This window comes from Pygoscelis adeliae, unplaced genomic scaffold, assembly GCF_000699105.1.
Source record: "Pygoscelis adeliae isolate BGI_AS28 unplaced genomic scaffold, ASM69910v1 Scaffold14, whole genome shotgun sequence".
NCBI lineage: Eukaryota > Metazoa > Chordata > Aves > Sphenisciformes > Spheniscidae > Pygoscelis > Pygoscelis adeliae.
The window spans coordinates 7909432-7921988 of NW_008825109.1; the positions used below are offsets into that span (position 1 = coordinate 7909432).

General features: G+C 38.5%; 1 protein-coding gene across 1 annotated transcript in view; it reads left to right on the top strand.

Annotated features, from left to right (window-relative positions):
* Positions 1 to 8325: 8325 nt before the first annotated feature.
* XPO4 (exportin 4) overlaps positions 8326 to 12557 on the top strand; it is a 55047-nt gene continuing 50815 nt past the window's right edge. Inside the window, exons 1-2 of the mRNA XM_009327776.1 lie at positions 8326 to 8425; positions 12186 to 12327. Of these exons, the coding sequence (XP_009326051.1) occupies positions 8332 to 8425; positions 12186 to 12327 (236 nt within the window). The 5' untranslated portion in view covers positions 8326 to 8331. The remainder of the gene's footprint in view (positions 8426 to 12185; positions 12328 to 12557) is intronic.

Here is a 12557-nt window from a genome sequence, read left to right on the forward strand (position 1 = left end):
AAGATGTCCCTGCCCATGGCAGGGGGGTTGGACTAGATGACCTTTAGAGGTCCCTTCCAACCCAAACTATTCTATGATTCTATTCTATGATTCTATGATTTAGCTGTCCTAAGTGTGGTATGTGCACTAATTAAAAATTATTGCTTGCTCTTGTGTTTGATTACGTTTTTTCCTTTTTTCCTCTTTCTCCTCCTATTTTTGCCCATACTCCTCAGCTACGTTATCACTATCACACGGTGTTCCCCTGCACATGCTTCTCAGTTTCACTCATGATCTTTCTCCTTTGCATATGCCTCACTGTTACTTGGCTTCCCTGCCTGCTGGGACATGTTGGTGAGCCATCTGGGCTTCCGTTATTCCTCGCTTCTCCGAATGTGTCTTGCCTGATGGTGGCTGTCAGCAAGGTCCAGACCCAGTGGTGCCATTGCTGTCTGTGGTGGCTTTTGCTTATCCTTGTATATTGATAGAGATTCAGTTTCTTATTTTTGTCTCTGTTAGGCTTTCAGGCTCTCTGCAGCACAGAGTCTAGACACCATTCTGAAGAACAGCTAACGTGTTTAATTGTTTTTTCATGAGCCGATAACGGCCCACTGACCACAGGTCCGGAACAGTTTTATTTTACCTCTTGACTGCAGGGAAGGCAAGATTCCCCTACATATTTGGGGAAGCTCAGTTTGGAGAGTTTGTGGTGAATTTTATGAAGTCACACTTCAGTAGAAATCTCGGATTTTTATTTCTACCCTTGTCAAGTTTGTAATGTGCTTTACCTGCAGACATAAACATTGCCTTTGGCAAGAAAGTTCCTTCTTGGCTTTAGTTGTAGCAGGTACAAGCAATTTGATTTTTATTTTTTTTTTTTTTAACCCAAGAAAATTATCTTAGTAGGCATGTTTGCCTTTCCATAATCCTACTAGTGTTTAGGCTGCACTGTTCATAGGGGACCTTTTTTGTAGGTGGGAATACTGTGGGTGTCAGCTTAAAACACACCGGTGCACTCTCTCTGTGTTCTCTTAAGCAGCAAAGTCTGGAGGAGTGCATGACTGTTCTTTGTGACATGCTAATTTGCAGATTTCCCCCAGTGTAATTGTAGAAAAATGCTGAATTTGGTTGTATTCAGTGCTGTCTTGCCATAGCAAAAGTCTGTGAAAAATCAGAATTTGTCTGTAGCAAACTTTTCTGTCTGCAAGGAATGAACACAGTTCATCCCATCCTTAGTTATGTTTATACATGCTCATGGGCAGGATTTTTCTTAGCAAAAGTATGATGCAGAGAGAACAGTGCAAACTGGTTAACTAAATCATACTTAAATAAAAAGCTATTCCATTATTGATTTTAATTATAATGTTGCCATTTGAATGTTAGAAGTTGTTAATTTTAAGATACTGTCACTGTCCACAAGTGACCAATAAGTAATATTCTCTGGCATTTAAAATCATGAAGAAAATATCACTTCTAATATATGATCAAAAAATGTTGTATTTTGTATGTCTATGATGATCAACATGAAACTGCCTGAACAAAATCACTTGGGGGGCGAGATTTGATACTTTTTTTTTAAAAGCAAAAAGTGTTTTCAGAAATAAGGGGAAGGAGCTAAAAAAGCCAACACCAGTTCACATGTGGATGTGGTGTGTTACTTCTTCAGCCTGTTATTGGCAAATACACGGTGACTTCAACTTTAGTCTTATGAAGAGAGCATCTGATATTTGCAATGCATTTGCTACCTTTCTCATGTCTGTATTACCTTCATTGCTTGGCACTTCATCCTGACAAGTCATAATTATATATATTTTTTTAAAGTTATGTTACTGAGGTAGGAAATGCTTGTACTAAGCATGTGGTTCTGAATACATGTGTGTAGCTTCAGATCCTCTGTGTGCATCTAACTACTTCTTCTATTTAAAACAAATATTATTTTTACCCCTTATTTTTTCCACGTGTACCTTCACCAGATGTTTCCTAGTCATGTGTGTATTTTCCAAATGACAGTTGGTCTAACCCTTTTTCATATCTACTTCTTTCCTGTTCTGAGTGTCACTATGAATTAATATTTTAAATTATTTGTAATATCTGTTTTTGTTAATCAGTTTCTGCTTAGGTAGTGTATGCCAAATTTTTAGCCTTTTTAATTGTTCCCAGTTGTGCTGTCCTTTCTTGTAGCATCAGTGAATAATACGATATCGTTTAAATTGATGGTTTACTGTCAAGGGAGTAGCAGAAAAAAAATTATCAAAGTTAGAAATGAGAAATCTGTGTTACATAAGGAAGAAACAAAGAGGGATTATTTTGGGGAGGAAAAAAGTAAGTGGCAATATATAAACTTATGGAATTAAATGGTGCTGCTGTATCAGGTGCTCTTCTTTACCTTCCCATAGAACAAAAGGATGGTTGCAGGCACAAAAAGATGATTGCAGGCAGTAAGAATGGGAAAGCTAGTTAAAAACCTACCAGTACTCTTGTGGCTGTTGAAGAACCTGTACTGTTTGGAGGATTTAATATTGTTAATTTGTTGCATTTGTGACTTCTGCATTTTTCAGATCAGTGGATTGCTTATACTAAGACTGCCAGAGGTAAACAGTTGTTACGAACAATGTTGGTGCACCTCCTGTTTTGTTCGCAGGGAGAAGGGCCATGGAGCTTCGTCTGTGATACAGTTCCATGTAACATTCTCATAGTGGTAAGAAAGGGGAGAAGGATGATTTAAAAGGGGTGTGCTAGCCTCAAACTCATTGAGGAGAAACTTTTATTTCTGATGGGAAGCTGAATCCAGTTTTGTTTTTATCAGGTTCCACACTGGAAAGAAAAGGTGATTGCATGGAAGTTATGTTTAGCTTTTTGTAAAGTATTCAGTCTAATAGTCAAGGAAGGCAAAACCTGACTTGGGATCAGTTTTACACGACAGTTCCTGTCCTTCCAAAATCATTGTCTCATTGCTGTAACACCCATGTAAGCTGAGATAGGATATCTTCCAAGAGCGGGCTGATTTTATTGTGGGTTTTTTTTTTAATGTAAAAAAGTGAAAATTCAAATGTAGGGTGATATGTGAGTCTGTGAAAGGAAACTATTAAGACTCTAATCAAGGATGTAAGAGCCTAATCTCTCTCTCTCTTCCTACCATTGAAGATCACTGCCCAACTTTTGAAAGGCTTGCCTGCATCTGAGATGCAGGCTGAGGGACTTGCTCTTGGCAGAACTGATCTTTATGTACAGAAGGAGCTGTAGTCATTCCCTGTGCATTCAGTCTTCGTAAGAAAGGTTGGAGCATGCTTACTCTGCACCAGAAAAATGTGTTTGTACCTATGATTTGAACAGGCTTTTCTGTTTGGCTGATCTGTGCCAACATGTTTCTTCAAACTGCATCTGTCTGCCTGTATCGCAAAATCTTAGAAAGATGCTGACTGCTGAGGACTCAGTCCTGTATTTACCATAATACGGAGAACCTCAATCTCCAGCTCTCCTCTTCTTTTTTTCTCAGTCCTCTTTTCTGACTGTGAGGTGTTAAAGGTGTTTTCTACTTTTGACTTCACAGGACTCTATTTCCTCCTAAAGTTTAGTGTTTCTGCTCTTTTCAAAAAGATTTTTTTTCCACTGGCTCATTTACTGTTGATGGCTTGAGGAAAATCATCACAAATATTTGTGCTCTTCTAAGAAGAAGAGTGAGAAGGGAAGCAAAGATCTTGGCTTTCCCATGCTTTTTCCTTGAGCAGAAAAAAGACAGTAAAGGTTTTTCACAACCACACAGAGAAAATATGGGATTTCTGTAAGCGCATGCAGGATTTAGATCTTCTAACATATGCTTATTGGCTTTGGCACAGTTTTGTCATCAAATACCTTACCTTAATTTTTCTTTCCCCCCCTTTTTTTTTTCCGTTCAGACTAGTGATACCAGGACATAATGAAGAACAAACTATGTTTCTTTTTTTATAAACTAGTTGACATGAAAGGGAAGAGGTTACATTACTTTCTTATTAGTTGTCTAGGCTTTCAGATAAGTTTAGTGGTCCTGAAAGTATTAGTGCTAGTCTGCCAGAGTGTTTCTTGTCTTGTCTTTTTTCAGTTTTCCCGTGTGTGAATAATCACTCTCTGAGTCAGTAGCCCTGCTGGATCCGATCAGTAGGCACTGCTGTTGCTGTTCCTGTTCTGTATCCAGACAGCCTTGGTAGCTGAAAGGATGTAATTTTATTTATAATATTGTGTTACATAGAAACTTTATTCTTATGGGGCAGTATCTTGCTATGTTAAAACCAGAAAGATGATCAGGGCAACAAGGCTGGTGAAGGGTCTGGAGAACAAGTCTTATGAGGAGCGGCTGAGGGAGCTGGGGTTGTTTAGCCTGGAGAAAAGGAGGCTGAGGGGAGACCTCATTGCTCTCTACAACTACCTGAAAGGAGGTTGTAACGAGGTGGGTGTCGGTCTCTTCTCCCAAGTAACCAGCGATAGAACAAGAGGAAATGGCCTCAAGTTGCGCCAGGGGAGGTTTAGATTGGACATGAGGAAAAATTTCTTTACTGAAAGAGTGGTTAAACATTGGAACAGGCTGCCCAGGGAAGTGGTTGAGTCACCATCCCTGGAAGTATTTAAAAGACAGGTAGATGAGGTGCTTAGGGACATGGTTTCGTGGGCATGGCGGGGTTGGGTCGATGGTTGGACTTGACGATCTTAGAGGTCTTTTCCAAGCTTAATGATTCTATGATTCTATTCTATGATCACTGTCCTGGAGAACTTTTTAGCTTGTAAGACAAAAGAGAGCAGATGGGTGTTAGCGGTAACACCCGACAGTATAGAAAGGAAAGTGGTATAGCTGGAAATAGTTTCAATGTACCAAAAGAGCCTGATCATTACCACGCTGGTTTGTAATTCCCTGTAAGCTAGATGGTAGAGAGGAGTTTTAAGGAGATGATTAGAAAGAAAACAGTGAATGTGTAGGTATTTTGGGGGGACCTTCCAAGTGTGATGGGTACTTGGGGTATGTTTCTAACCCTGTTGTGCCTAGGGGATGCTGGGCACCAGCTTCCAGGGCTCTCGGGCTCACCTAAGCCGGTGTTCTTGTAATGTGAAATTTGTACACAGAATATGTATATGCTGTGCTTTCCCTTAAAACCTTAAATTAGCTGGACTTTACTTTCACTGTACAGATAACCACTGTTTGAATGCAGTGAAGGCAGTAGACTGTGAGCTTTAAGCTCCCTCTGGTGGCTATATAGTACAGTTTAAAGCTTACCTGTTGCACTTGTCTGTTCCAGACAGTTTTGAGAGTCTAAGTGCATAATTTATTATTACGTTATTGTGATTTTTAAAATTAATACAGGAATATGATGTGCCATATGCCTTTCCAAGGTGCCAAAGGTCTTCTGTAATCAGACTTCAGAGAAGTAAAAGAGTTAAAATAATGTAGAGTTGGAGGTCTCTTTTCTAGTTATTGTAAGTATAAGGGCGTATTTCCTATAAAACTTGAATTCTGTCTTTTTTTTTAATGGTGCCATAATTTGCTACTGATGTCCCTGAAAGTGCCTGTAAGTATTACAGAACACTAAAAATAGACGATTTCTATATGACAAACTAAAATATGCTTTGTTAATGCAAAATCAGTTCAAGATCAGGTAGCCCTGATTTGCTCTTCTTGCTCTAAGAATGTGAATATAAATGACCCCAGACTTGCAAAATATTATGCTTTGTCACTTACACCCAAAGGATTCCTTCTAACTTGGCTGTAATTAGTGAGGCTTCACAAGACTGCAGAGCTGTGAGCTCCAAGGTCAGTACTGCTGAAAGGGCAATGTCACTCCACTTCTTTTCTCCCCACTGGTGCTCTGGCACTCACCTGACTTCTTGATGCTTATTAAAGTAACAAAAGAGTGTTCATACCCCTTGCCATCCTGCTTTTTTTTTTTTTTTTTTTGGGGGCCTAGTTGATAGAAGGGATAATGCAAGGAAGTGACAAGACCATGCAGGTGAGAGCAGGAGAGGAGTAGGACCTCTCCTTTTGGTAGCAGAGAGTTATTAAAATAAGTCACTTGTCTCAAGAAATTTGATTCTTAGTTCTCACAAAACTTCTTTGGCCAAAGCTGTGTGTTCCTTGAGACTTCAGAGTATTCCCATGGTGGCCTAGTTGATAGAAGGGATAATGCAAGGAAGTGACAAGACCATGCAGGTGAGAGCAGGAGAGGAGTAGGACCTCTCCTTTTGGTAGCAGAGAGTTATTAAAATAAGTCACTTGTCTCAAGAAATTTGATTCTTAGTTCTCACAAAACTTCTTTGGCCAAAGCTGTGTGTTCCTTGAGACTTCAGAGTATTCCCATGGCATTGCACAGCAACAGAGGCTGTAGATTAAATGCACTTTAAATGGTAATTCGTGCTGAAAAAAGCAGCCTGTCACCAGCCATTATGTCCTATACTGTGCTGGCACAGGCTTCTGTGCTGGCTTATGGTGAACCAGGCTGGGGGACTGATCCAGATGAAAATAACCTGCCTTTGGTGGGATGCTTTTCAGTGATCACTTCCCCAGTCTGGTTCTCTGTGCGTTTGCAGAAATGCTTGCCCATACAGTGGGGAAAACCTTGAGGCCAGCTACCCAGAAGGGGGCATGGACAAACACTGATTTGTCCCCAGAGCTGGTAAGGTTGAACTGTCCTGTATACATTCAAATCACTGCCCAGGGAGGTCCTGCCCCGAACTGGCTGTAGCAGAGCAGGTTTGTGAAGGGATAGAACATTTATTCTGCATCCATGAGGCGTTTTTGCAGCCTCCTTCTTCCACTTCTTTTTTTGCTCCCTTCCCAAGGCGTTCATAATATCTGCACTGGAAAAGTTGTGAGAGTCAGAAATTTGCTGTGTAAGAAGGAGCACAGCTGTTTATTAGGATCTGAGGATCAGCAATCTGCTTTCCTTTGCTTCATTTAGTCAGGTTATTGAAGAAATGATTGAGGAGCAGCACCTTTAATCTGTGGTGTTATTAGCTTGGATTTGAATCTTCTGTTGTCTGTGTTTTGTCAAGGGTGAAAGAATTAAATCAGATTTGATGTGTTTTATTTACTGGAAAATATTTCTCTTAAGTTAAAAACCTTGGTCTTTATGCTAAGGTCTTTGTGCTTTTATTCCCAAAGCAGCAGGTACAAATCAAAACCAAAAGATACATGGCACATATGTTCTCCTCAGATTGCCAGGGACAGGAGTTGAGTTTGGAGTTTGGAAGTTCAGCTGCAGTTCAATAACCTACTCTGTCACCTTGACCCAGCTCTGTAGTTTTTATGCAGTCTTTCTACGTGTGCGTGTTCCTTTCTCAAAGGTGCATCAGTTCAGCTTACACTGCCTTGCGGTATCGGTTTCCTGTAAGAGTATTTTGTACCGTGTGCTTGTTCAGATAAATCCCAAATAGCAGAAATTGGAGAATATTAATGGCAGAAGTGGAGAGCAGTGTGGTGTTGTGAACAGCCGATGTTTTCTGCAGGGTTGTTTTTGCCTTGTGGGACAGCAGGGCAGATCTCAGGGTTGCTCGGTGACGTAAGGCTGCAATACAGGCGGTTAGCTCTCATCTGCGCTCCGTAGGCAATATCCTACCTCGCAACGATACAGGTTACTGCTTAGTTTCATGCTTTACCTATAGTTGATTTTCAGGTAGAAACCACCATGGAGCTGGCTTTCAGCAGTAGTGGAGCAGCAGGTGCTACCTGAGCAGTTAAGGTGCCCATGATGTAAGGGCATGGGTATAGAGACAATGGGCGTAGGCAGCTGGGCGACCACTGTAGCCATCCCCAAATGAGCTGACCCCTCTCTCAAATTCAAGCCCTCACTCCGTCTTTAAGATGTCAACTTTAATGTGAAACACTAGAGGGTAGTATGTTACTGCCAATACTTTATTTTAGAACATATCCATAGTCATGATTTTTTAATCCCTTGAATTTATTATACAATTCAATATTTTAAAACAAATGTAGAACTAAAGAAAAAATAGTGCTTTGTTTCTGTGACTGTGAGCGTGGTGTGCAACAATATTTTTGGTTAGAGCAGAAAAAGGATTGGGTTGAATGTAGCTCTGACTCTTATCTTTCTTCAGAAACATTATTAGGAACACAATACTTAGAATTATTCATTCTCTACCTGATGTCTCAATATTCACACTTACATGTACACAACGTAAATACACAGTGGTGTATAAGAGGCAGCCGTGACTGAGAAAGAACAGGCAGTTTTACCAAGAGATACTCAGTTTTGATGTTTAACAAGGCAAATATTTATAAGTTAATGACATTGCTCATATGTATTTACAATCAGGGTGGGGTTTTAGTATTTGAATAACTTTTTTTTCTCTCTTGTCTTTCAGGCACCACCTTCCATGGTCAATAATGAACAACGCCAACATGCTGAGCACATATTCTTATCATTTAGAAAATCAAAATCACCATTTGCTGTTTGCAAACACATTTTGGGTAAGGTTTAATAAATTAAGAATGTACCTGTTATTATAACTGGAACTGTGCTGTTCTTGTGCAGCTGGGAATGCGAACATTAGTTTTGATACTTTTTGATGGACATACTTTGTGATGGAGCGTGAAGCCTATTGTTGCCCTTCAGTTTTGTTTCTGGCAGCTTTAAAGTCTGCAACGTGCAACTTTGTGTAGCTAAGTTCCTAAACTGATTTAATAGATTCAGTTTTCCTCTGCTACATGATTATTGTAGTACTGTCTAATCTGTGGAGGTTGTAGAACTGCCTGTAGTGCAATTGCTGCTTGGCTTGATGCTTCCCATTGAATCAACCAATGATGCAATTTTATATACTTTTGCCAGATTTTGCACTGGTGCTGAACTTTTCCATGGTGAGAATTTATTTCAGGTTGAATGTCTTAGTAAGTTGCTGTTAACAGCCCAACTGTTGTGTTTAAAAAAAAAAACCAAAAACCAACAAAAGTAGTTAGAAAAGTTTCTGTCCACCTGGTAGAAGCAATAGAGTATCGATTCAAAGTTTTTTGTGGGATTGTACTGGTGGAGAAAGGAAAGAGATAGGTAGGTATCAGCTTTTATCAGAATTCCTTGGGTTTTAATAGAAATGCTGTAAATGTGGTTGTATTACAAGTCTTTAAAAACAAATCTGTTTTTACAGGCACTATAGAGACTTATTAGAGTTTGGCAGCTAAATAATCTGAAAATTGCAGGAGCAGTAAGCATGTAAGATTCCTGCTCAGCACCGCTGTACTGACCAGATGTGAGTGTTGGGGGGAGGCAAGGCGGAAGTTTCAGTGAAAGCTGACTCTGAAACCTGGTGAGGAAAACCTGGACATTTGTGGAAAAGAACACGTGCCAAAAACACAAAAAGCAACTTTTCTTTCAAAGAATTTGCCAGAATGAACAGAGAAATATTAGAATTATGTTTAAAATATGATTATTTTCATACTTAATTCATTCCACAGTAATTTTTTTAAAGTTATTTCTAAATTTACTGGATTAGAGATGTACTGTTCATGATTATTGTGATGTCAATATTGCAGGCCTACTACTGTGTTCTTAAATTATACTGTGATATATAAAGCAGGCTGTGATTCCTTTCCTACACCCACTCCCCAACCAAAATTTTTTCTACAAATGAGTTTCTTCCAGTTTTAGTATATTATATTAGTACTTCATCTGGTCCTGAAGACTGTAACCACACTTTTTTGCTTTATGGGTCTGCAAAATTGATGCTTTTTATTTTCACATTGATTTTTAGAAAATCTTAAGTGGGGAAAAAACCCATACTTAAGTAACTTTGCAGAACATTTTGGTGTCTCATAAGTGATGTATTTGTCACTACTCAGAAGTAAATAATGGAAATTTATTAAATAAATATGTAGTAGTAGTGTCTGTACTAAGGGATATATCACTGCCTCTTATTCTCAAAGAAGGGAATACAATTTAGCATTAATAATGAAATATCACTGCAGACTTTTTTTTTTTTCTGAAATGTGGCTGGTTGGAAGGAATGCGATCCTGTTTTTAACACCTTTTGGATGCCTAGAAATATTACATCCTTGAACTGCTCATGTGCTATCACCATTAAGAAACCAGCATGTTTCCACATGTGGCAGGTTCTTCCTGGCAGGCTTCTCCAGTAGGCAGTTGTGATGCTGAGACCTGGAAATGAGAGACTTTTCCCAAAACTTTGTGCTTCATGAGTAACTGTACAGTCTGGACAGAAAGAACAGCTGATTAACACCTGGGAGGTGCGAAGGGAGAGGCAGGCATTATGAAATCAGGAACCAGGAAGGGAGACAACCTGTTCATAATGAATAAAAGAGTTAAAGTGTACTGAAGGGATATGTGCAGGTAAGGATGGGTAGGAACCAGAAGATCAGAGCAGATGGGTTTAAAAAGAAACAGGAAAAAAGACGGTCAAGACAGGAATTGGAATGGAGGTAGAGAAAGATAACAAGGACGTTGATGGCATTTGTGGAAAGAAGAGTGTACAAGCGATGCAGAGAGAGCAATGGAGATGATGAGCATAGGGAAAAGGGGAACAGCTACTACCGTATAGTTTCTTTAGAAACCTGGAGTTGAACCCAGGAAGCATGAGGCTCTACGTTCTTCTGCTGTAAGCTTATAGCTCTTAAATGTACTGGCAAAACTTGTCCTGTCTTTCTTTAGTAACTTCATGTAGAAGAGAATGGTGCTCTGACTAGTTATAAGCTTACACCAAGTGCTGGACGTCTGTGCTGTTAATGATTGCAGTTGTGCATCTGCAGTACTTGACACAAAGGAGAAATTCCATCCTCTTTTTTTTTTTTTTTTTGATAGCATTCTCTTTTTGTGTGAGCTTTGTACAGTTTGAAAAGCCAAAGACCCTGAAGGTAGAAAATGCCAGAATTAAAATACCCATGCAGGAATAATCTAGCTCATTTTTATGTGTGTGTGTTAGACATACACATTAATCTTACAATTAAGTGGTTACTTAGTTTTCCAAATTAAGCTAAGTAGATTTAAAGGTGGTTTATTTTGATTTAAGTACGTTTACCTGTGTAGGGCTTAGATTTGGAGCCTGATTAAATTACTTAAGAACATTTTAGCAAATTGGCTGCTATCTTGGATATAGAACTTGCATATAAAGGAAATATATATTATGAACTTCTGTGTATATAATCATGGAAGAAAGTTTGTTCTGTAGTTATTTAAAGTCTGCCATCCCCTGACTGAGGCTTTCTTGAATAAACTCATTTTTTCTAGTCCTGGCAGGTTGCCCACCATAGTTCAAACTCCGCTTCTTGTTCAGGAATTTTACTTCACCATTTCATATTTTATGCTTTTGCCACCCTGTGGCTACACCTTCTTCAAATGCTCTTTCTATGTTTCCTACAGAGCTCAGAATGTTTTGAAACTGGCTACTGAGATACTACCTGCTATTTCTAAGTTAAAACTTTTAAAAGCAAAGGAACAACAACAACAAAAAATTCTGTTGCTTTCTATCATCATATAAATTAAATTAAAATTCTTGTTTTTTTCTGTAAATTATATTTTGTAGTCACACAAACTGTCACCTTTTTCCATAACATCTTTTTCTAGTTTCTTTAGTGCCTCTATATACAAAGCAAGCAGATATTCAGATAATAAGGGCTAGTGATTCCTACACTGTTACAAAGTTATATTTTGATTACCTCAAGATAAATACAGAAGTTTGAACATAATGCAGAAAACCTTAAATACACAAGTCTGTAAAACTTTTGTTGTAATAATTAAACACAAATGTTACCTTTATGTGTTAAGTGGACTTGCTTCTCATTACCATCCATAAAATACATGTAATTTTATGCACTGTTGATTCCAAAGGCAAGCACATGAATGACAGAAGAACCTTCAGTTCTGGCACACACGACAATTTAATCATATCTTAATGTATTGTGATTAAATCTGTCATTTTTTTTTTATTTTGTTCCACAGTTGTGCTAGCATTCTTATTCTTGATTTTTGGCCAGTCTTCTCATGGAGCCTACTTTTCTTCCCCTGAGTTTCTGACTCAAATAATATTGGACAATTTGATAATTGGGTTATTGATTTCCCCTTCCTTTTGGGGTGTAAATTCTTTGTCTGATTTCATAGCAACAAAATTCCATTTAATAATAAATTAACTAATAGTACTTTCTTTTTTTTTTTTGTTAGAAATACGTACAAGCGATTTACATGTGCATCTTCTGATTCTCAAATTGCCTCTGTTTTTCCCCACAGAAACTAGTAAAGTGGACTATGTCCTTTTCCAAGCTGCTACAGCGATAATGGAAGCAGTTGTAAGAGAATGGATTCTCTTGGAAAAAACTAGCATCGAGTCACTGCGAACATTCCTTCTAACCTATGTCTTACAAAGGCCTAAGTAAGTATAGAAAAAAACATCTCTGAACATGTAGGATTCTGCATAAAGTCTGGGTTATCCTGTTGTTTCCAAGGGTAGCAGTGGAAGACCATTTCAACAATAATTTGTCTTCCATTCTTAACACTTAGTTGACTTCTGTAAAGTTGTCAGCTTTCCCTTATGAATTCACACAAAATGTTTGAAAAAGAAATTAGTTTAAAATTTTATTGATCATTGATGTTCAAAATTTT